The sequence below is a fragment of the Hyperolius riggenbachi genome, chromosome 6, assembly GCF_040937935.1.
Source record: "Hyperolius riggenbachi isolate aHypRig1 chromosome 6, aHypRig1.pri, whole genome shotgun sequence".
NCBI lineage: Eukaryota > Metazoa > Chordata > Amphibia > Anura > Hyperoliidae > Hyperolius > Hyperolius riggenbachi.
Genome location: NC_090651.1, coordinates 2,930,307 through 2,956,264, shown reverse-complemented (window position 1 = coordinate 2,956,264; position 25,958 = coordinate 2,930,307). Strand labels below are relative to the sequence as shown.

The 25,958-nt window shown below is 48.5% G+C and overlaps 1 protein-coding gene across 6 annotated transcripts in view; it reads left to right on the top strand.

Moving 5' to 3' along the window:
* Window positions 1–25,958, top strand: part of DISP3 (dispatched RND transporter family member 3) — a 308,406-nt gene that overhangs the window by 190,738 nt on the left and 91,710 nt on the right. For 4 of the 6 annotated variants that reach the window (XM_068242367.1, XM_068242366.1, XM_068242370.1 and 1 more), the window contains exons 8-10: window positions 13,861–14,006; window positions 18,462–18,683; window positions 23,323–23,484. In XM_068242367.1, coding sequence (XP_068098468.1) covers window positions 13,861–14,006; window positions 18,462–18,683; window positions 23,323–23,484 — 530 coding nt within the window. The remainder of the gene's footprint in view (window positions 1–13,860; window positions 14,007–18,461; window positions 18,684–23,322; window positions 23,485–25,958) is intronic. The other 2 variants (XM_068242368.1, XM_068242369.1) reach the window with 2 other exon arrangements.

The following is a 25,958-nucleotide window of genomic DNA, read 5'->3' as shown; positions in this document are numbered from 1 at the left end:
AGTAATCTGCATCACGCCCTGTATCGGTTTGCCGCAGAATTCTGCATCACGCCCTGTATCGGTTTGTCGCAGAATACTGCATCACGCCCTGTATCGGTTTGCCGCAGTATTCAGCATCACGCCCTGTATCGGTTTGCCGCAGTATACTGCATCACGCCCTGTATCGGTTTGCCGCAGTATACTGCATCACGCCCTGTATCGGTTTCCCGCAGTATTCTGCATCACGCCCTGTATCGGTTTGCTGCAGTATACTGCATCACGCCCGGTATCGGATTGCCGCAGTATACTGCATCACGCCCTGTATCGGTTTGCCGCAGTGTTCTGCATCACGCCCTGTATCGGTTTGCCGCAGTATACTGCATCACGCCCTGTATCGGTTTGCCGCAGTATTCTGCATTACGCCCTGTATCGGTTTGCTGCAGTATTCTGCATTACGCCCTGTATCGGTTTACCGCAGTATACTGCATCACGCCCTGTATCGGTTTGCCGCAGTATTCTGCATCACGCCCTGAATCGGTTTGCCGCAGAATACTGCATCACACCCTGTATCTGTTTGCCGCAGAATACTGCATCACGCCCTGTATCGGTTTGCCGCAGAATACTGCATCACGCCCTGTATCGGTTTGCCGCAGAATACTGCATCACGCCCAGTATCGGTTTGCTGCAGAATTCTGCACCACGCCCTGTATCGGTTTGCCGCAGAATACTGCATCACACCCTGTATCGGTTTGCTGCAGAATTCTGCATCACGCCCTGTATCGGTTTGCTGCAGTATTCTGCATCACGCCCTGTATCGGTTTGCCGCAGTATTCTGCATCACGCCCTGTATCGGTTTGCTGCAGTATACTTCATCACGCCCTGTATTGGTTTGCCGCAGTATACTGCATCACGCTCTGTATCGGTTTGCCGCAGTGTTCTGCATCACGCCCTGTATCGGTTTGCCGCAGTATACTGCATCACGCCCTGTATCGGTTTGCCGCAGTATTCTGCATTACGCCCTGTATCGGTTTGCTGCAGTATTCTGCATTACGCCCTGTATCGGTTTACCGCAGTGTTCTGCATCACGCCCTGTATCGGTTTGCCGCAGTATACTGCATCACGCCCTGTATCGGTTTGCCGCAGTATTCTGCATTACGCCCTGTATCGGTTTGCTGCAGTATTCTGCATTACGCCCTGTATCGGTTTACCGCAGTATACTGCATCACGCCCTGTATCGGTTTGCCGCAGAATACTGCATCACTCCCTGTATCGGTTTGCCGCAGAATTCTGCATCACACCCTGTATCGGTTTGCCGCAGAATTCTGCATCACGCCCTGTATCGGTTTGCCGCAGAATACTGCATCACGCCCTGTATCGGTTTGCCGCAGTATTCTGCATCACGCCCTGTATCGGTTTGCCGCAGAATACTGCATCACGCCCTGTATCGGTTTGCCGCAGAATACTGCATCACGCTCTGTATCGGTTTGCCGCAGTATTCTGCATCACGCCCTGTATCGGTTTGCCACAGAATTCTGCATTACGCCCTGTATCGGTTTGCCACAGAATTCTGCATCACGCCCTGTATCGGTTTGCCGCAGAATACTGCATCACGCCCTGTATCGATTTGCCACAGTATTCTGCATCACGCCCTGTATCGGTTTGCCGGAGTATTCTGCATCACGCCCTGTATCGGTTTGCCGCAGAATTCTGCATCACGCCCTGTATCGGTTTGCCGCAGTATTCTGCATCACGCCCTGTATCGGTTTGCCGCAGAATACTGCATCACGCTCTGTATCGGTTTGCCGCAGAATACTGCATCACGCTCTGTATCGGTTTGCCGCAGTATTCTGCATCACGCCCTGTATCGGTTTGCCACAGAATTCTGCATTACGCCCTGTATCGGTTTGCCACAGAATTCTGCATCACGCCCTGTATCGGTTTGCCGCAGAATACTGCATCACGCCCTGTATCGATTTGCCACAGTATTCTGCATCACGCCCTGTATCGGTTTGCCGGAGAATACTGCATCACACCCTGTATCGGTTTGCCGCAGAATTCTGCATCACGCCCTGTATCGGTTTGCCGCAGTATTCTGCATCACGCCCTGTATCGGTTTGCCGCAGAATACTGCATCACGCTCTGTATCGGTTTGCCGCAGAATACTGCATCACGCTCTGTATCGGTTTGCCGCAGTATTCTGCATCACGCCCTGTATCGGTTTGCCACAGAATTCTGCATTACGCCCTGTATCGGTTTGCCACAGAATTCTGCATCACGCCCTGTATCGGTTTGCCGCAGAATACTGCATCACGCCCTGTATCGATTTGCCACAGTATTCTGCATCACGCCCTGTATCGGTTTGCCGGAGTATTCTGCATCACGCCCTGTATCGGTTTGCCGCAGTAATCTGCATCACGCCCTGTATCGGTTTGCCGCAGAATTCTGCATCACGCCCTGTATCGGTTTGTCGCAGAATACTGCATCACGCCCTGTATCGGTTTGCCGCAGTATTCAGCATCACGCCCTGTATCGGTTTGCCGCAGTATACTGCATCACGCCCTGTATCGGTTTGCCGCAGTATACTGCATCACGCCCTGTATCGGTTTCCCGCAGTATTCTGCATCACGCCCTGTATCGGTTTGCTGCAGTATACTGCATCACGCCCGGTATCGGTTTGCCGCAGTATACTGCATCACGCCCTGTATCGGTTTGCCGCAGTGTTCTGCATCACGCCCTGTATCGGTTTGCCGCAGTATACTGCATCACGCCCTGTATCGGTTTGCCGCAGTATTCTGCATCACGCCCTGTATCGGTTTGCTGCAGTATTCTGCATTACGCCCTGTATCGGTTTACCGCAGAATACTGCATCACGCCCTGTATCGGTTTGCCGCAGAATACTGCATCACGCCCTGTATCGGTTTGCCGCAGAATTCTGCATCACACCCTGTATCGGTTTGCCGCAGAATTCTGCATCACGCCCTGTATCGGTTTGCCGCAGAATACTGCATCACGCCCTGTATCGGTTTGCCGCAGTATTCTGCATCACGCCCTGAATCGGTTTGCCGCAGAATACTGCATCACGCCCTGTATCGGTTTGCCGCAGAATACTGCATCACACCCTGTATCGGTTTGCCGCAGAATTCTGCATCACGCCCTGTATCGGTTTGCCGCAGTATTCTGCATCACGCCCTGTATCGGTTTGCCGCAGAATACTGCATCACGCTCTGTATCGGTTTGCCGCAGTATTATGCATCACGCCCTGTATCGGTTTGCCACAGAATTTTGCATCACGCCCTGTATCGGTTTGCCGCAGAATACTGCATCACACCCTGTATCGGTTTGCTGCAGAATTCTGCATCACGCCCTGTATCGGTTTGCTGCAGTATTCTGCATCACGCCCTGTATCGGTTTGCCGCAGTATTCTGCATCACGCCCTGTATCGGTTTGCTGCAGTATACTTCATCACGCCCTGTATTGGTTTGCCGCAGTATACTGCATCACGCTCTGTATCGGTTTGCCGCAGTGTTCTGCATCACGCCCTGTATCGGTTTGCCGCAGTATACTGCATCACGCCCTGTATCGGTTTGCCGCAGTATTCTGCATTACGCCCTGTATCGGTTTGCTGCAGTATTCTGCATTACGCCCTGTATCGGTTTACCGCAGTGTTCTGCATCACGCCCTGTATCGGTTTGCCGCAGTATACTGCATCACGCCCTGTATCGGTTTGCTGCAGTATTCTGCATTACGCCCTGTATCGGTTTGCTGCAGTATTCTGCATTACGCCCTGTATCGGTTTACCGCAGTATACTGCATCACGCCCTGTATCGGTTTGCCGCAGAATACTGCATCACGCCCTGTATCGGTTTGCCGCAGAATTCTGCATCACACCCTGTATCGGTTTGCCGCAGAATTCTGCATCACGCCCTGTATCGGTTTGCCGCAGAATACTGCATCACGCCCTGTATCGGTTTGCCGCAGTATTCTGCATCACGCCCTGTATCGGTTTGCCGCAGAATACTGCATCACGCCCTGTATCGGTTTGCCGCAGAATACTGCATCACACCCTGTATCGGTTTGCCGCAGAATTCTGCATCACGCCCTGTATCGGTTTGCCACAGTATTCTGCATCACGCCCTGTATCGGTTTGCCGCAGAATACTGCATCACGCTCTGTATCGGTTTGCCGCAGTATTCTGCATCACGCCCTGTATCGGTTTGCCACAGAATTCTGCATCACGCCCTGTATCGGTTTGCCGCAGAATACTGCATCACACCCTGTATCGGTTTGCTGCAGAATTCTGCATCACGCCCTGTATCGGTTTGCCGCAGAATTCTGCATCACGCCCTGTATCGGTTTGCTGCAGAATACTGCATCACGCCCTGTATCGGTTTGCTGCAGAATTCTGCATCACGCCCTGTATCGGTTTGCCGCAGAATTCTGCATCACGCCCTGTATCGGTTTGCTGCAGTATTCTGCATCACGCCCTGTATCGGTTTGCCGCAGTATTCTGCATCACGCCCTGTATCGGTTTGCTGCAGTATACTTCATCACGCCCTGTATTGGTTTGCCGCAGTATACTGCATCACGCTCTGTATCGGTTTGCCGCAGTATACTGCATCACGGCCTGTATCGGTTTGCCGCAGTATTCTGCATTACGCCCTGTATCGGTTTGCTGCAGTATACTGCATCACGCCCTGTATCGGTTTGCCGCAGTATTCTGCATCACGCCCTGTATCGGTTTGCCGCAGAATACTGCATCACGCCCTGTATCGGTTTGCCGCAGAATTCTGCATCACGCCCTGTATTGGTTTGCCGCAGTAATCTGCATCACGCCCTGTATCGATTTGCTGCAGAATACTGCATCACGCCCTGTATTGGTTTGCCGCAGTATTCTGCATCACGCCCTGTATCGGTTTGTTGCAGAATACTGCATCACGCCCTGTATCGGTTTGCCGCAGTATTCTGCATCACGCCCTGTATCGGTTTGCTGCAGAATACTGCATCACGCCCTGTATTGGTTTGCCGCAGAATACTGCATCACGCCCTGTATCGGTTTGCCGCAGTATTCTGCATCACGCCCTGTATCGGTTTGCCGCAGTATACTGCATCACGCCCTGTATCGGTTTGCCGCAGTATACTGCATCACGCCCTGTATCGGTTTGCCGCAGAATTCTGCATCACGCCCTGTATCGGTTTGTCGCAGAATACTGCATCACACCCTGTATCGGTTTGCCGCAGTATTCAGCATCACGCCCTGTATCGGTTTGCCGCAGAATTCTGCATCACACCCTGTATCGGTTTGCCGCAGAATTCTGCATCACGCCCTGTATCGGTTTGCCGCAGTATTCTGCATCACGCCCTGTATCGGTTTGCTGCAGAATACTGCATCACGCCCTGTATCGGTTTGCCGCAGAATACTGCATCATGCCCTGTATCGGTTTGCCGCAGAATACTGCATCACGCCCTGTATCGGTTTGCCGCAGAATACTGCATCACGCCCTGTATCGGTTTGCCGCAGTATTCTGCATCACGCCCTGTATCGGTTTGCCACAGTAATCTGCATCACGCCCTGTATCGGTTTGCCGCAAAATACTGCATCACGCCCTGTATCGGTTTGCCGCAGAATACTGCATCACACCCTGTATCGGTTTGCCGCAGAATTCTGCATCACGCCCTGTATCGGTTTGCCACAGAATTCTGCATCACGCCCTGTATCGGTTTGCCGCAGAATACTGCATCACGCCCTGTATCGGTTTGCTGCAGAATTCTGCATCACGCCCTGTACCGGTTTGCCGCAGAATTCTGCATCACGCCCTGTATTGGTTTGCCGCAGTATTCTGCATCACGGCCTGTACCGGTTTGCCGCAGAATTCTGCATCACGCCCTGTATCGGTTTGCCGAAGTATTCTGCATCACGCCCTGTATCGGTTTGCCGCAGAATACTGCATCACGCTCTGTATCGGTTTGCTGCAGTATTCTGCATCACGCCCTGTATCGGTTTGCCACAGAATTCTGCATCACGCCCTGTATCGGTTTGCCGCAGTATTCTGCATCACGCCCTGTATCGGTTTGCCCCAGAATTCTGCATCATGCCCTGTATCGGTTTGCTGCAGTATTCTGCATCACGCCCTGTATCTGTTTGCCGCAGTATTCTGCATTACGCCCTGTATCGGTTTGCCGCAGTATTCTGCATCACGCCCTGTATCTGTTTGCCGCAGTATTCTGCATCACGCCCTGTATCGGTTTGCCGCAGAATTCTGCATCACACCCTGTATCGGTTTGCCGCAGAATTCTGCATCACACCCAGTATCGGTTTGCCGCAGAATTCTGCATCACACCCTGTATCGGTTTGCCGCAGAATTCTGCATCACACCCAGAATCGGTTTGCCGCAGAATTCTGCATCACGCCCTGTATCGGTTTGCCGCAGTATTCTGCATCACGCCCTGTATCGGTTTGCCGCAGTATACTGCATCACGCCCTGTATCGGTTTGCCGCAGAATTCTGCATCACACCCAGTATCGGTTTGCCGCAGAATTCTGCATCACGCCCTGTATCGGTTTGCCGCAGAATACTGCATCACGCCCTGTATCGGTTTGCCGCAGTATTCTGCATCACGCCCAGTATCAGTTTGCCGCAGAATACTGCATCACGCCCTGTATCGGTTTGCTGCAGAATACTGCATCACGCCCTGTATCGGTTTGCCGCAGTATTCTGCATCACGCCCTGTATCGGTTTGCTGCAGAATACTGCATCACGCCCTGTATCGGTTTGCCGCAGTATTCTGCATCACGCCCTGTATCGGTTTGCCGCAGTATTCTGCATCACGCCCTGTATCGGTTTGCCGCAGTATACTGCATCACGCCCTGTATCGGTTTGCCGCAGTATACTGCATCACGCCCTGTATCGGTTTGCCGCAGAATACTGCATCCCGCCCTGTATCGGTTTGCCGCAGAATTCTGCATCACACCCTGTATCGGTTTGCCGCAGTATTCTGCATCACGCCATGTATCGGTTTGCCGCAGTATTCTGCATCACGCCCTGTATCGGTTTGCCGCAGTATTCTGCATCACGCCCTGTATCGGTTTGCCGCAGAATTCTGCATCACGCCATGTATCGGTTTGCCGCAGTATTCTGCATCACGCCATGTATCGGTTTGCCGCAGTATTCTGCATCACGCCCTGTATCGGTTTGCCGCAGTATACTGCATCACGCCCTGTATCGGTTTGCCGCAGAATACTGCATCACGCCCTGTATCGGTTTGCCGCAGTATTCTGCATCACGCCCTGTATCGTTTTGCCGCAGTATTCTGCATCACGCCCTGTATCGGTTTGCCGCAGTATTCTGCATCACACCCTGTATCGGTTTGCTGCAGAATACTGCATCACGCCCTGTATCGCCGCAGAATTCTGCATCACGCCCTGTATCGGTTTGCCGCAGTAATTTGCATCACGCCCTGTATCGGTTTGCCGCAGAATACTGCATCACTCCCTGTATCGGTTTGCTGCAGTATTCTGCATCACGCCCTGTATCAGTTTGCCGCAGTATTCTGCATCACGCTCTGTATCGCTTTGCTGCAGTATACTGCATCACGCCCTGTATCGGTTTGCCGCAGTATACTGCATCACGCCCTGTATCGGTTTCCCGCAGTATTCTGCATCACGCCCTGTATCGGTTTGCTGCAGTATTCTGCATCACGCCCTGTATCGGTTTGCCGCAGTATTCTGCATTACGCCCTGTATCGGTTTGCCGCAGTATACTCCATCACGCCCTGTATCGGTTTGCCGCAGTATACTGCATCACGCCGTGTATCGGTTTGCCGCAGTATTCTGCATCACGCTCTGTATCGCTTTGCTGCAGTATTCTGCATCACGCCCCTGTATCGGTTTGCCGCAGTATTCTGCATTACGCCCTGTATCGGTTTGCCGCAGTATACTGCATCACGCCCTGTATCAGTTTGCCGCAGTATACTGCATCACGCCCTGTATCGGTTTGCCGCAGTATTCTGCATCACGCTCTGTATCGCTTTGCTGCAGTATTCTGCATCACGCCCTGTATCGGTTTGCCGCAGTATACTGCATCACGCCCTGTATCGGTTTCCCGCAGTATTCTGCATCACGCCCTGTATCGGTTTGCTGCAGTATACTGCATCACGCCCTGTATCGGTTTGCCGCAGTATACTGCATCACGCCCTGTATCGGTTTGCCGCAGTATTCTGCATCATGCCCTGTATCGGTTTGCTGCAGTATTCTGCATCACGCCCTGTATCGGTTTGCTGCCGTATTCTGCATCACGCCCTGTATCGGTTTGCTGCAGTATTCTGCATCACGCCCTGTATCGGTTTGCTGCAGTATACTGCATCACGCCCTGTATCGGTTTCCCGCAGTATTCTGCATCACGCCCTGTATCGGTTTGCTGCAGTATACTGCATCACGCCCTGTATCGGTTTGCCGCAGTATACTGCATCACGCCCTGTATCGGTTTGCCGCAGTATTCTGCATCACGCCCTGTATCGGTTTGCTGCAGTATTCTGCATCACGCCCTGTATCGGTTTGCTGCCGTATTCTGCATCACGCCCTGTATCGGTTTGCTGCAGTATTCTGCATCACGCCCTGTATCGGTTTGCTGCAGTATTCTGCATCACGCCCTGTATCGGTTTCTCATGATTTCTGTCTCTGCATTTGTTTATCTCCTGAAATATAGACGAGATGAGACAACCCGAGAGATGAGCTTTGTGAATCAGCCCTGATTTATCTCACATATTATCTCCCCTTATCTGCCGGGACTCACGCTGTATCTCCCATCTGACCTTCTCCGAGGAATAAGGGGTTTATCTGCCGGACCTCGGTAAAGTTGCCGGGCGCAGGCGGCACGCGGCAATGATACTGGTTCATAGACAGCAGCTTCAGTTTAATACGCATTGCACGCATAGCGCGACTCGCGTCCTATATACAATGTGACCGCTGTTCCTATCACACACACACCGGGCTTTATTCACTAAACCGTGATAACTCAAATATCATACCTTATTAAAGATATCACACCTTATCAGAGATATCACACCTTATCAAAGATATCACACCTTATGAAAATATATCACAGTTTATCACAGATATCACACCTTATCAAAGATATCACACCTTATGAAAAGATATCACACCTTATCAAAGATATCACACCTTATGAAAATATATCACAGTTTATCACAGATATCACACCTTATCAAAGATATCACACTTTGGGCTCGATTCACAAAGCGGTGCTAACCCAGTTAGAGACTTTAGGGGCTCGATTCACAAAGCGGTGCAAAGTGTTAGCACCATGGTGAAAAGGCCCTTATCACGCCTAAAGTCACTTTAGGCATGATAAGAAGAAACTCGCGCGAAGTTGCCGCGCGTACGCGCGTACGCGCGTAAGTGCGCGCGCAACACCCGACGCTTCGCGCGAAGCTCCCATTAAGCCCTATGGGACTTTGCGCGCGCTCTCTCTCAGTGGTGAAAAGGTCATCACGCCTAAAGTCTTTTAGGCGTGATAACTGGGTTATCACCGCTTTGTGAATCGAGGCCCAGGCATGATAACCATTGCACCACTCTGGTGAAAAGCCAATTTAGGGGCTCGATTCACAAAGCGGTGCTAACCCAGTAAGAGACTTTAGGCATGATAACCATTGCACCACTCTGGTGAAAAGCCAGTTTAGGCGTGATAAGTTTAGGTGTGATAAGTTTAGGTGTGATAAGTTTAGGCATGCTAAGTTTAGATAAGTTTAGATCGCTTGCAAAGTCCCGCACGCAAAGCAGCGCCATTAAACTTTATACAAAGTGCACCAGTCTTTGCTAGCGTAAAACTTTTGATCAGCTGTGCACTGCGGTGCTAACTCAGTTGGCGCTTAAACTTAGCATGCCTAAACTTATCACACCTAAACTTATCATGCCTAAACTTATCACACCTAAACTTATCACACCTAAACTTATCATGCCTAAACTGAGTTTAGGCATGATAAAGGGCTTTTCACCACGGTGCTAACTGTTAGCACCGCTTTGTGAATCAGGCCCCTAAACTTATCGGGCCTGATTCACAAAGCGGTGCTAACAGTTAGCACGCTGGTGAAAAGCCCTTTATCACGCCTAAACTCAGTTTAGGCATGATACGTTTAGGGGCCTGATTCACAAAGCGGTGCTAACAGTTAGCACGCTGGTGAAAAGCCCTTTATCACGCCTAAACTCAGTTTAGGCATGATAAGTTTAGGGGCCTGATTCACAAAGCGGTGCTAACAGTTAGCACGCTGGTGAAAAGCCCTTTATCACGGAGCAGTGCTTTTCAGCGCTGCTAGCTTTGGGCGCAGCCAGCGCCGCCATAGACTGTAATGGGAATCAGTCTATAGCGGCGCTCAGTGAGGAAGGTCGGCTCCGTCAGAAGACGGAGCCGAAGTTGTTTAAAAAACACAATAATTCGGCCTCCAGCAATCGCTGGAAGCCGAATTATTTCATTCCCCCACTATCCATGTCGGCCTGGAGGGGGAATAGTAATTAAAACGCCCCGGACTTGTGCAGAAGCAGGACCAGCCATTTAACAGCTGGATCCTGCGCCCAAGTCTACCAGCGCCGTATTCAAATGTACGCCTTTATCATGCCTAAACTCAGTTTAGGCATGATAAGTTTAGGTGTGATAAGTTTAGGTATGATAAGTTTAGGCATGCTAAGTTTAGGTGTGATAAGTTTAGGCATGCTAAGTTTAAGCGCCAACTGCGTTAGCACCGCAGTGCACAGCTGATCAAAAGTTTTACGCTAGCAAAGACTGGTGCACTTTGTATAAAGTTTAATGACGCTGCTTTGCGTGCGGGACTTTGCAAGCGATCTAAACTTATCTAAACTTAGCATGCCTAAACTTATCACACCTAAACTTATCATGCCTAAACTGAGTTTAGGCATGATAAAGGGCTTTTCACCAGCGTGCTAACTGTTAGCACCGCTTTGTGAATCAGGCCCAAAGGGCTCGATTCACAAAGCGGTGCTAACCCAGTTAGCATGCCTAAAAGACTTTAGGCATGATAACCATTGCACCATGCTGGTGAAAAGCCAGTTTAGGCGTGATAAGTTTAGGTGTGATAAGTTTAGGTGTGATAAGTTTAGGCATGCTAAGTTTAGATAAGTTTAGATCGCTTGCAAAGTCCCGCACGCAAAGCAGCGCCATTAAACTTTATACAAAGTGCACCAGTCTTTGCTAGCGTAAAACTTTTGATCAGCTGTGCACTGCGGTGCTAACGCAGTTGGCGCTTAAACTTAGCATGCCTAAACTTATCACACCTAAACTTATCATGCCTAAACTTATCACACCTAAACTTATCACACCTAAACTTATCATGCCTAAACTGAGTTTAGGCATGATAAAGGGCTTTTCACCAGGGTGCTAACTGTTAGCACCGCTTTGTGAATCAGGCCCAAAGTCTCTAACTGGGTTAGTGAATCGAGCCCAAGGTGTGATATCTTTGATAAGGTGTGATATCTTTGAAGAGGTGTGATATCTTTTCATAAGGTGTGCTATCTTTGATAAGGTGTGATATCTTTGATGAGGTGTGATATCTTTGATAAGGTGTGATATCTTTGATAATGGGCTCGATTCACAAAGCGGTGCTAACCCAGTTAGAGACTTTAGGCATGATAACCATTGCACCACGCTGGTGAAAAGCCAGTTTAGGCGTGATAAGTTTAGGTGTGATAAGTTTAGGTGTGATAAGTTTAGGCATGCTAAGTTTAGATAAGTGTAGATAGCGTGCAAAGTCCCGCATGCAAAGCAGCGCCATTAAACTCTATGCGAAGTGCATCAGACTTTGCTAGCGCAAAACTTTTGATCAGCTGTGCACTGTGGTGCTAACGCAGTTGGTGCTTAAACTTATCATGCCTAAACTTATCACACCTAAACTTATCATGCCTAAACTTATCACACAAAACTTACCAGAGCCTAAACTTATCATGCCTAAACTGAGTTTAGGCGTGATAAAGGGCTTTTCACCAGCATGCTAACTGTTAGCACCACTTTGTGAATCAGGTCCAAGGTGTGATATCTTTGATAAGGTGTGATATTTGCGTCATTGTGATGGTGTGACATTGCCATGCACAGTGATTTTACTGAGGTTTTGTGAATGAGCCCCCATATCTGTTATTTAATGAACTGTGTCTCCTTTTGAGGTGATACATAAGTAAGATGAAATATTCTGAGATTAGTCTCATGAATCAGCCTTCCTGACTGCAGAGGTGCCCATACACTGCAGATTTTCGCTGTTGATTCCTGGTACTGGCCACTGTCAGGCTTCAGGCAGGGAACACACTTGCAGGGCCGTTTTCCCCTGCGTTTCCCAGGTTTCCGTCGGATTTTGCGTTCGCGTCTAACGCGTGCGTTTTCCATGTGCATTTCCGCGTTTATGCGTTTGCATGGCATGTACTGCCAGGCAACGTGCGGAAAAAAGCAGAAAACTGTGTGTTTAGAAAACGTGAAAAAAACACGAACACAAATGCGCACAAACGGACGCAGCGCACGCATTTCCCACGCTAGGCTAGTGACTTCAATAGCCTTTACAATCGTGCGCGATTTGCCGTTCACAGCAAAACGTGTGTTCCCTGCCAAAGAATCGCCCATTAGGGTCAGAGTGGGCGGGGTTTGCCCGTTGCACCGTAGCTCAGTACATCTGCCACTGTCAGGCTTCTGAGAATCGCCCATTAGGGTCAGAGTGGGCGGGGTTTGCCCATTGCCCCGTAGCTCAGTACATCTGCCGCTGTCAGGCTTCTGAGTATCGCCCATTGAGGTCAGAGTGGGCGGGACTTGCCCGTTGCACCGTAGCTCAGTACATCCGCCACTGTCAGGCTTCTGAGAATTGCCCATTAGGGTCAAAGTGGGTGGGATTTGCCCGTTGCACCGTAGCTCAGTACATCTGCCACTGTCAGGCTTCTGAGAATCGCCCATTAGAGTCAGAGTGGGTGGGATTTGCCCGTTGCACCGTAGCTTAGTGCATCTGCCGCTGTCAGGCTTCTGAGAATCGCCCATTAGGGTCAGAGTGGGTGGGATTTGCCCGTTGCACCGTAGCTCAGTACATCTGCCACTGTCAGGCTTCAGAGAATCGCCCATTAGGGTCAGAGTGGGCGGGGTTTGCCCGTTGCACCGTAGCTCAGTACATCTGCCGCTGTCAGGCTTCTGAGAATCGCCCATTAGGGTCAAAGTGGGTGGGATTTGCCCGTTGCACCGTAGCTCAGTATATCTGCCGCTGTCAGGCTTCTGAGAATCGCCCATTGGGGTCAGAGTGGGCGGGATTTGCCCGTTGCACCGTAGCTCAGTACATCTGCCGCTGTCAGGCTTCTGAGAATCGCCCATTGGGGTCAGAGTGGGTGGGATTTGCCCGTTGCACCGTAGCTCAGTACATCTGCCGCTGTCAGGCTTCTGAGTATTGCCCATTAGGGTCAGAGTGGGCGAGATTTGCCCGTTGCACCGTAGCTCAGTACATCCGCCACTGTCAGGCTTCTGAGAATTGCCCATTGGGGTCAGAGTGGGCGGGGTTTGCCCGTTGCACCGTAGCTCAGTACATCTGTCACTGTCAGGCTTCTGAGAATCGCCCATTAGGGTCAGAGTGGGCGGGATTTGCCCGTTGCACCTTAGCTCAGTACATCTGCCGCTGTCAGGCTTCTGAGAATCGCCCATTAGGGTCAGAGTGGGCGGGGTTTGCCCGTTGCACCGTAGCTCAGTACATCTGCCGCTGTCAGGCTTCTGAGGTTCGCCCATTAGGGTCAGAGTGGAGTGTACGTGGATTTTAGTCACAGCGGCGTTGTTCAGCGTTCCCTGGTGACGCAGGCAGCCTCACCACAGACATTTCCAATACTTACCATCTTTGTCTTCAGCTGCAGCGAGAAGTGTCTGAAGAAAAACAGCCTGAATATGTATGAAGACCTGCTGCTGGGCCGCAACGCCTGTCCCCACCCCATCCCCGGGACCATCCCGTATCTGGACGACGACATCCCGCTGCTAACCGTGGAAGAAGACACGAGTAAGTTAAAGTATTACTCCGCCTATGACTACATTCATGCTGTGCAGCGACACAAGCTTTCACCAAACTTGTCCCCGTTAAAGCTTTTACCAAACATGTCCTCAAGTGCAGCAGAAATCTGAGTGTCCATGCTTCTGCAGCTGAGGTCCCTCTTCTTAAAATGTAGTCAAATGAACCTCAAGCAACCCAGCTGAAGGAAATAACAGCATGTTTCTGCTTGCACTAAACAGCTAGGGGGCGGGGCACTGCATAGCTGTCTAAGATCTCATCCTGCAGCTCTGGAAGTCTCTGTACCGAGAAGCTTGCAATCAGGCAGTGCAGAAGTGATGGCAGTGATAGCGGGAAGGAAGCTCTCCAGATGATTGAGTTAACCCCCCTTCCCCAACACACACACACTGATTCAGAACTCTGTTTCATTGTAGTAGTCAGAGATGCCCCCCAGTACTAGGTACCCCTCAGCAGGGCAGGATTTGCACTCTTTACCACCCAAGGACACTGTCAGCAGCTGCCCCCCCCATCAGTATAGGTAACTAACCAGATGTCCTTCCCCTCCTCCAATTTAGGTATACAGATGACCCTTCCTCCTCCCTCCAGTATAAGTAGCCTGTTGACCCTTCCCGTTATTTTAGACAACCAGATAACCCTTCCCCCCACACCTATAGTACAGGTAGCCTGATGATCCCTTCACCCATTCCCTCTAGTATAAGAAGTCAGATGACCCTCCCCCCTTCCGTAAAGTTAGCCTGATGACCACCCCTCCCTCCAGTATAGGTGACCCTTCCCCCTTTCCCTAATATAGCCTGCTGCCCTCCCGCCCCTTGATCCTGTGCTGCCCTAGGCCATGGCCTATGTGGCCTTGGCTGAGTAATTGAGTAATTGGTAGGCAGAGGAGTCCCCAGTAACTGGTAGCCAAAGGGGCCCCCAGTAGTAGGAAGTGAGACTGGCCTCTAGTATTACGTTGCCGGGGAGCCCCCAGGGGTGACCCACCTCTCCAGGATCCAGCTACGCAGGTGATTCATTCCTCCCAAGCCTTCCAATCTCTGTGATGTCTCTCATGACATGCCGGCGGGTCACATGATGACAGACGCAGCTGGAGCCATGAATGTAGGGATGCCAGGGAGGAAGAGGGATTGTGTGCATTGCTGGATCCTAGAGAGGTGAGTCACTTCACATGGTACATGGGCCCGCTTCTGCTCCCTCCCCTATTTCACCCCGGGCAGTGACCCGCCTCGCTGGGAAGGGGAAGATGGAACTTCTGAAACTTTCTTACCCCGTGGGCTGGAGGGAAAAATGCCAGGGACCCCTATAAAGCCTCTAAGGAAGGCTGGGGGTCCCGGACACCCTGATTAACAAGGCGTGGTCTAGGGAGTGCTGGGTGGAAGAAAAGGAAGTAGGAGGAGTCAGCAAGTATTACATGTTGTGTTCGCTATCTGCGGAAGTAAACATAAGCCACTAGGAAACCAATTTGCCCCCCTCCCCCCACCACACACACCACTATTTGAGTATTCCTGGGGGCTCTGGGGCACCGCCTCTCTGTCCCTTGTATACCAGACCCACCATCTTGTAGTATGCTTTGCGTAATCTGCCCTATATACTATTGCGTTTTCCCTAATACTGTAGTAGTGGAAAGTTAGTGATGTTGTTTTCACCTCCACAAGCAGACAGAAGGGGGCGCTCTGCATGACAGGGACATATGCTATCATCATGTGAACACGAATGGGCAGATACACTAAGGACGTCTGTACCAGTTCACAGAAACATCCCAGAGCTTCTAGTGAACTGGGAAATAGCCCACATGACTTTATATCTGACAGCAGATACACCACAAGATTCTTAGTGGATTATGTACCATTCCTGTCGGCTGCATGTCACCTATACATTGTATTGCCTGCCTTGTATAGTGTTGCGTGACCACGCCCTGCATGTGGGCTGCATGTCACCTATACATTGTATTCCCTGCCTTGTATCGTGTTGCGTGGCCACGCCCTGTATGTGGGCTGCATGTCACCTATACATTGTATTCCCTGCCTTGTATAGTATTGCGTGGCCACGGCCTGCATGTGAGCTGCATGTCACTTATACATTGTATTCCCTGCCTTGTATAGTGTTGCGTGGCCACGCCCTGCATGTGGGCTGCATGTCACTTATACATTGTATTCCCTGCCTTGTATAGTGTTGCGTGGCCACGCCCTGCATGTCATTATACATTGTAATTTCCTGCCTTGTATAGTGTTGCGTGACTACGCCCTGCATGAGGGCTGCATGTCACTTATACATTGTATTTCCTTGCATTGTATAGTGTTGCGTGGCCACACCCTGCATGTCACTTATACATTGTATTCCTTGCCTTGTATAGTGTTGTGACCACGCCCTGCATGTCCCCTATACATTGTACTCCCTTCCTTGTATAGTGTTGCGTGGCCATGCCCTGCATGTGGGCTGAATGTCACCTATACATTGTATTCCCTGCCTTGTACAGTGTTGCGTGGCCACGCCCTGTATGTGGGCTGCATGTCACCTATACATTGTATTCCCTGCCTTGTATAGTGTTGCGTGGCCACGCCCTGCATGTGAGCTGCATGTCACTTATACATTGTATTCCCTGCCTTGTATAGTGTTGCGTGGCCACGCCCTGCATGTGGGCTGCATGTCACTTATACATTGTATTCCCTGCCTTGTATAGTGTTGCGTGGCCACGCCCTGCATGTCATTATACATTGTAATTTCCTGCCTTGTATAGTGTTGCGTGACTACGCCCTGCATGAGGGCTGCATGTCACTTATACATTGTATTTCCTTGCATTGTATAGTGTTGCGTGGCCACACCCTGCATGTCACTTATACATTGTATTCCTTGCCTTGTATAGTGTTGTGACCACGCCCTGCATGTCCCCTATACATTGTACTCCCTTCCTTGTATAGTGTTGCGTGGCCATGCCCTGCATGTGGGCTGAATGTCACCTATACATTGTATTCCTTGCCTTGTACAGTGTTGCGTGGCCACGCCCTGTATGTGGGCTGCATGTCACCTATACATTGTATTCCCTGCCTTGTATAGTGTTGCGTGGCCACGCCCTGCATGTGAGCTGCATGTCACCTATACATTGTATTCCCTGCCTTGTATCGTGTTGCGTGGCCACGCCCTGTATGTGGGCTGCATGTCACCTATACATTGTATTCCCTGCCTTGTATCGTGTTGCGTGGCCACGCCCTGTATGTGGGCTGCATGTCACCTATACATTGTATTCCTTGCCTTGTATAGTGTTGTGACCACGCCCTGCATGTCCCCTATACATTGTACTCCCTTCCTTGTATAGTGTTGCGTGGCCATGCCCTGCATGTGGGCTGAATGTCACCTATACATTGTATTCCTTGCCTTGTACAGTGTTGCGTGGCCACGCCCTGTATGTGGGCTGCATGTCACCTATACATTGTATTCCCTGCCTTGTATAGTATTGCGTGGCCATGCCCTGCATGTGAGCTGCATGTCACTTATACATTGTATTCCCTGCCTTGTATAGTATTGCGTGGCCACGCCCTGCATGTGGGCTGCATGTCACTTATACATTGTATTCCCTGCCTTGTATAGTGTTGCGTGGCCACGCCCTGCATGTGGGCTGCATGTCACTTATACATTGTATTCCCTGCCTTGTATAGTGTTGCGTGGCCACGCCCTGCATGTCATTATACATTGTAATTTCCTGCCTTGTATAGTGTTGCGTGACTACGCCCTGCATGAGGGCTGCATGTCACTTATACATTGTATTTCCTTGCATTGTATAGTGTTGCGTGGCCACACCCTGCATGTCACTTATACATTGTATTCCTTGCCTTGTTGTATAGTGTTGTGACCACACCCTGCATGTCCCCTATACATTGTACTCCCTTCCTTGTATAGTGTTGCGTGGCCATGCCCTGCATGTGGGCTGAATGTCACCTATACATTGTATTCCCTGCCTTGTATAGTGTTGCGTGGCCACGCCCTGTATGTGGGCTGTATGTCACCTATACATTGTATTCCCTGCCTTGTATAGTGTTGCGTGGCCACGCCCTGCATGTGGGCTGAATGTCACCTATACATTGTATTCCTTGCCTTGTACAGTGTTGCGTGGCCACGCCCTGTATGTGGGCTGTATGTCACCTATACATTGTACTCCCTTCCTTGTATAGTGTTGCGTGGCCATGCCCTGCATGTGGGCTGAATGTCACCTATACATTGTACTCCCTTCCTTGTATAGTGTTGCGTGGCCACGCCCTGCATGTCACTTATACATTGTACTCCCTTCCTTGTATAGTGTTGCGTGGCCACGCCCTGTATGTGGGCTGTATGTCACCTATACATTGTATTCCCTGCGTTGTACAGTGTTGCGTGGCCACACCCTGCATATGATGAAGTTTTGTGTTTTATTGGACCGTCGGAGGTGAGGGCTGATTTTACGTTTTCTTTCTATTTAAGCGCTTTCTATTATTTACAAATGTGCGCCCCATAAAGCACCCCCCTGTCTGCTCTCTTCAGTGGCGCTGGAGATTGGCGACGTCCCGTTGGTCTCCGTCTTTCCAGATGACACAGAGCAGAAGATGGACGCCGACCGCAGCGATCAGCTGATAATGTGGCTGCAGACCGTCCTCCAGCACTGCGTCCTGTGGACCACGGCCAAGGGGCGCCACGTCACTGTAGGTGAGACAACCCTCAGCCGTTGTGTGATGAGGAGATGAGTTTTCATTGTGCAGAGATATCAGACGTTGGAGATACACAGAGGAGCGGAGAATGATCCCCACTGTGGGGTGACCAGAGATGGCGCTCTCTGCTCTCCTCTCATTTATTATTATTTCACCTGGATCACCATTATCACTAATGCCAGCCCACCAGTCTATGGACTGGTTAGTATGGCCTGGTTGGTATAGACTATTGCCACAACTATTGCAAATTATAAACCACAACTCATCTTATGTAGATTATTGGGAGATACCCAGTGAGATGGTTGTAAACTCTGATTATAACTGTCATGGTCATGTCACTGACTGTCCTCAGAGGAGCTCACACTCCACTCCTACCATAGTCATAGTCTAATGTCCTACCATATTATTATTATGTATTTATATAGCACTGACATCTCCTGCAGCACATTACAGAGTACATAGCCATGTCACTGACTGTCCTCAGAGGAGCTCACACTCTAATCCTACCATAGTCATAGTCTAATGTCCTACCATATTATTATTATGTATTTATATAGCACTGACATCTCCTGCAGCACATTACAGAGTACATAGCCATGTCACTGACTGTCCTCAGAGGAGCTCACAATCTAATCCTTCCATAGTCATAGTCTAATGTCCTACCATATTATTATTATGTATTTATATAGCACTGACATATCCTGCAGCACATTACAGAGTACATAGTCATGTCACTGACTGTCCTCAGAGGAGCTCACAATCTAATCCTACCATAGTCATAGTCTAATGTCCTACCATGTTATTATTATGTATTTATATAGCACTGACATCTTCTGCAGCACATTACAGAGTACATAGTCATGTCACTGACTGTTCTCAGAGGGGCTCACAGTCTAATCCTACCATAGTCATAGTCTAATGTCCTACCATATTATTATTATGTATTTATATAGCACTGACATCTTCTGCAGCACATTACAGAGTACATAGTCATGTCACTGACTGTCCTCAGAGGAGCTCACACTCTAATCCTACCATAGTCATAGTGTAATGTCCTACCATATTATTATTCTGTATTTATAAAGCACTGACATCTTCTGCAGCACATTACAGAGTACATAGACATGTCACTGACTGTCCTCAGAGGAGCTCACAATCTAATCCTACCATAGTCATAGTCTAATGTCCTACCATATTATTATTATGTATTTATATAGCACTGACATCTTCTGCAGCACATTACAGAGTACATAGTCATGCCACTGACTGTCCTCAGAGGAGCTCACACTCTAATCCTACCATAGTCCTAGTCTAATGTCCTACCATATTATTATTATGTATTTATATAGCACTGACATCTTCTTCAGCACATTACAGAGTACATAGTCATGTCACTGACTGTCCTCAGAGGAGCTCACAGTCTAATCCAACCATAGTCATAGTCTAATTTCCTACCATATTATTATTATGTATTTATATAGCACTGACATCTTCTGCATCACAATACAGAGTACATAGTCATGTCACTGACTGTCCTCAGAGAAGCTCACAATCTAATCCTACCATAGTCATAGTCTAATGTACTACCACATTATTATTATGTATTTATTCATCACTGACATCTTCTGCAGCACATTACAGAGTACATAGTTATGTCACTGACTGTCCTCAGAGGAGCTCACACTCTAATCCTACCATAGTCATAGTCTAATTTCCTACCATATTATTATTATGTATTTATATAGCACTGACATCTCCTGCAGCACATTACAGAGGACATAGTCATGTCACTGACTGTCCTCAGAGGAGCTCACACTCTAATCCTACCATAGTCATAGTATAATGTCCTACCACATTATTATTATGTATTTATATAGCACTGACATCTCCTGCAGCACATTACAGAGTACATAGTCATGTCACTGACTGTCCTCAGAGGAGCTCACACTCTAATCCTACCATAGTCATACTCTAATGTCCTACCATATTATTATTATGTATTTATATAGGCCTGACATCTTCTGCAGCACATTACAGAGTACATAGTCATGTCACTGACTGTCCTCAGAGGAGCTCACACTCTAATCCTACCATAGCCATAGTCTAATGTCCTACCATATTATTAGTATGTATTTATATAGCACTGACATCTTCTGCAGCACATTACAGAGGACATAGTCATGTCACTGACTGTCCTCAGAGGAGCTCACACTCTAATCCTACCATAGTCATAGTATAATGTCCTACCACATTATTATTATGTATTTATATAGCACTGACATCTCCTGCAGCACATTACAGAGTACATAGTCATGTCACTGACTGTCCTCAGAGGAGCTTACACTCTAATCCTACCCTAGTCATAGTGTAATGTCCTACCATATTATTATTATGTATTTATATAGCACTGACATCTCCTGCAGCACATTACAGAGTACATAGTCATGTCACTGACTGTCCTCAGAGGAGCTCACACTCTAATCCTACCATAGTCATAGTCTAATGTCCTACCATATTATTATTATGTATTTATATAGCACTGACATCTTCTGCAGCACTGTACAGAGTACATAGTCATGTCACTGACTGTCCTCAGAGGAGCTCACACTCTAATCCTACCATAGTCATAGTCTAATATCCTACCATATTATTACTATGTATTTATATAGCACTGACATCTTCTGCAGCACATTACAGAGTACATAGTCATGTCACTGACTGTCCTCAGAGGAGCTCACACTCTAATCCTACCATAGTCATAGTATAATGTCCTACCACATTATTATTATGTATTTATATAGCACTGACATCTCCTGCAGCACATTACAGAGTACATAGTCATGTCACTGACTGTCCTCAGAGGAGCTCACACTCTAATCCTACCATAGTCATACTCTAATGTCCTACCATATTAGTATGTATTTATATAGCACTGACATCTCCTGCAGCACATTACAGAGTACATAGTCATGTCACTGACTGTCCTCAGAGGAGCTCACACTCTAATCCTACCATAGTCATACTCTAATGTCCTACCATATTAGTATGTATTTATATAGCACTGACATCTTCTGCAGCACATTACAGAGTACATAGTCATGTCACTGACTGTCCTCAGAGAAGCTCACAATCTAATCCTACCATAGTCATAGTCTAATGTACTACCACATTATTATTATGTATTTATTCATCACTGACATCTTCTGCAGCACATTACAGAGTACATAGTCATGTCACTGACTGCCCTCAGAGGAGCTCACAATCTAATCCTACCATAGTCATAGTCTAATGTCCTACCACATTATTATTATGTATTTATATATCACTGACATCCTCTGCAGCACTTTACAGAGTACATAGTCATGTCACTGACTGTCCTCAGAGGAGCTCACACTCTAATCCTACCATAGTCATAGCCTAATGTCCTACCATATTATTATTATGCATTTATATAGCACTGACATCTTCTGCAGCACATTACAGAGTACATAATCATGTCCCTCACTGTCCTCAGAGGAGCTCACACTCTAATCCTATCATAGTCATAGTCTAATGTCCTACCATATTATTATTATGTACTTATAGCACTGAAATATTCTACAGTACTTTACAGAGTACATAGTCTGGTCACTGACTGTCCTCAGAGGAGCTGACAATCTAATCCCTTCCATAATCATATGTCTGTCATAATCTTGAGCCAAGTTTTTTTAGGGGTAAGCGAATTAACTTATCTGCATGTTGTTGGGTTGTGGGAGGAAACCGGAGTGCCTGGAGGAAACCCACACAGACATAGGGAGAACATACAAATTCAATGCAAATAGTATCCTGGCTGGAATTCAAACTGGGGACCCAGCGCTGCAAGGCAAGATTGTTATCCACTATGCCTCCGTGCTGCCCAGTAATTGATGAATGGTTGGAGGGGTGAGTGTAGACAGAGCAGTGAGTGGTGATTGGTTGGAGGGGTGAGTGTAGACAGAGCAGTGAGTGGTGATTGGTTAGAGGGGTGAGTGTAGACAGAGCAGTGAGTGGTGATTGGTTAGAGGGGTGAGTGAAGACAGAGCAGTGAGTGGTGATTGGTTGGAGGGGTGAGTGTAGACAGAGCAGTGAGTGGTGATTGGGTGGAGGGGTGAGTGTAGACAGAGCAGTGAGTGGTGATTGGTTAGAGGGATGAGTGTAGACAGAGCAGTGAGTGGTGATTGGTTGGAGGGGTGAGTGTAGACAGAGCAGTGAGTGGTGATTGGTTGGAGGGGTGAGTGTAGACAGAGCAGTGAGTGGTGATTGGTTGGAGGGGTGAGTGTAGACAGAGCAGTGAGTGGTGATTGGTTAGAGGGGTGAGTGAAGACAGAGCAGTGAGTGGTGATTGGTTGGAGGGGTGAGTGTAGACAGAGCAGTGAGTGGTGATTGGGTGGAGGGGTGAGTGTAGACAGAGCAGTGAGTGGTGATTGGTTAGAGGGATGAGTGTAGACAGAGCAGTGAGTGGTGATTGGTTGGAGGGGTGAGTGTAGACAGAGCAGTGAGTGGTGATTGGTTGGAGGGGTGAGTGTAGACAGAGCAGTGAGTGGTGATTGGTTGGATGGTTGGTTGGATATTCGGTGTTGGAATTGTAATGACTGTTATCTGGTTTCTTTTTCTTGCAGGGATATTTGTAGTTCTGCTGATTCTCTCCATATCGTTTGCGGCCCATCTCCGTCCTGCCAGCCGGGCGCCGGTGCTGTTCAGACCAGACACTAATATCCAGCTGCTGCTAGACCTGAAGTATAACCTGAGTGCTGAAGGGATATCCTGCGTCACCTGTTCCGGTAAGTCAGCCATGTTGTCTCTGCGCTGATCTGGCTTCCTGATACCGCCTGTCCCAGTGATGTCAGGATGGCGGCAGCGGCTGCACTACGACCCCTCAGACATTTCATGTACAGCATATAGAATGCAGCCTGACCTGACTGCAGCACATAGCACACGCTGCACACAGCACCTGTACTGCCCATGTGACTCCAGAGTTGAGCTCCTATGTAGTGATGTCATACAGGTGTACTGCTGATGTCAAATAATTGTAGTAATCTTCTACACGTGCGGCAGTAATGTCATGCAAGTGTGATGTTATACTTCCAAGTATGTACAGTATAAGCTGTTACTCTGTGCCTGTACTGATGGTAAACCAGCTGCAGTGTGTACTGATCTCTGCAACCTCCAATATGTACAGTATAAGCTGTTACTCTGTGCCTTTACTGATAGTACACTAGCTGCAGTGTGTGCTGATCTCTGCTACCCCCATTATATACAGTATAAGCAGTTACTCTGTGCCTGTACTAATAGTAAACTAGCTACAGTGCGTGCTGATCTCTGCTGCCTCCAGTATGTACAGTATAAGCTGTTACTCTGTGTCTGTACTGATAGTAAACTAGCTGCAGTGTGTGCTGATCTCTGCTGCCTCCAGTATGTACAATATAAGCTGTTACTCTGTGCCTGTACTGATAGTGAACTAGCTGCAGTGTGTGCTGATCTCTGTTGCCTCCAGTATGTACAGTATAAGCTGTTTCTCTGTGTCTGCACTGATAGTAAGCTAGCTGCAGTGTGTGCTGATCCCTGCTACCTCCAGTATGTAGAGTATAAGCTGTTACTCTGTGCCTGTACTAATAGTAAACTAGCTGCAGTGTGTGCTGATCTCTGCTACCTCCAGTATGTACAGTATAAGCTGTTACTCTGTGCCTGTACTGATGGTAAACTAGCTGCAATGTGTGCTAATCTCTGCTACCTCCAGTATGTACAGTATAAGCTGTTACTCTGTGTCTGTACTGATAGTAAACTAGCTGCAGTGTGTGCTGATCTCTGCTACCTCCAGAATGTACAGTATAAGCTGTTACTCTGTGCCTGTACTGATAGTAAACTAGCTGCAGTGTGTGCTGATCTCTGCTACCTCCAGTATGTAGAGTATAAGCTGTTACTCTGTGCCTGTACTGATAGTAAACTAGCTGCGGTGTGTGCTGATCTTTGCTGCCTCCAGTATGTACAGTATAAGCTGTTACTCTGTGCCTGTACTGATAGTAAACTAGCTGCAGTGTGTGCTGATCTCTGCTACATCCAGTGTCTACAGTATAAGCTGTTACTCTGTGCCTGTACTGATAGTAGCCTAGCTGCAGTGTGTGCTGATCTCTGCTGCCTCCAGTATGTACAGTATAAGCTGTTACTCTGTACCTGTACTGGTAGTAAACTCGCTGCAGTGTGTGCTGATCTCTGCTACATCCAGTATGTACAGTATAAGCTGTTACTCTGTGCCTGTACTGATAGTAATGTAGCTGCAGTGTGAACTGATCTCTGCTACCCTCCAGTATGTACAGTATAAGCTGTTACTCTGTGCCTGTACTGATGGTAAACTAGCTGCAGTGTGTGCTGATCTCTGCTACCTCCAGTATGTACAGTATAAGTTGTTACTCTGTGCCTGTAATGAGAGTAAACTAGCTGCAGTGTGTGCTGATCCCTGCTACCTCCAGTATAAGCTGTTACTCTGTGCCTGTACTGATAGGAATCTAACTGCAGTGTGTGCTGATCTCTGCTGCTCCCACTATGTAAAGTATAAGCTGTTATTCTGTGCCTGTACTGATGGTAAACTAGCTGCAGTGTGTGCTGATCTCTGCTGCTTCCAGTAAGTACAGTATAAGCTGTTACTCTGTGCCTGTAGTGATAGTAAACTAGCTGCAGCGTGTACTGATCTCTGCTGCTTCCAGTATGTACAGTATACGCTGTTACTCTGTGCCTGTAGAGATAGTAAACTAGCTGCAGTGTGTGGTGATCTCTGCTACCTCCAGTATGTACAGTATAAGCTGTTACTCTGTCCCTATACTGATAGTAAACTAGCTGCAGTGTGTGCTGATCTCTGCTACCCCCAGTATGCACAGTATAAGCTGTTACTCTGTGCCTGTACTGATAGTAAACAAGCTGCAGTGTGTGCTGCTCTCTGCTGCCTCCAGTATGTACAGTATAAGCTGTTACTCTGTGTCTGTACTGATAGTAAGCTAGCTGCAGTGTGTGCTGATAGTAAAGTAGTCGCAGCGTGTGCTGATCTTTGCTGCTCCCAGTATATACAGTATAAGCTGTGTTACAGAATCAGTAATGCAGACACATGGCAGGCCTGATCTCGTAGGATAAGATGTTTGGCACGAGGTGTTATGGGTACGCCGCCACTTTAAGACGATATGTTTTGATTTGCCATCTGCTCTGATGAAGATCTTTCTGCTGAAAGAGACTGATTCTTTTTGGCCAAGCATTGTGTAACCATGGT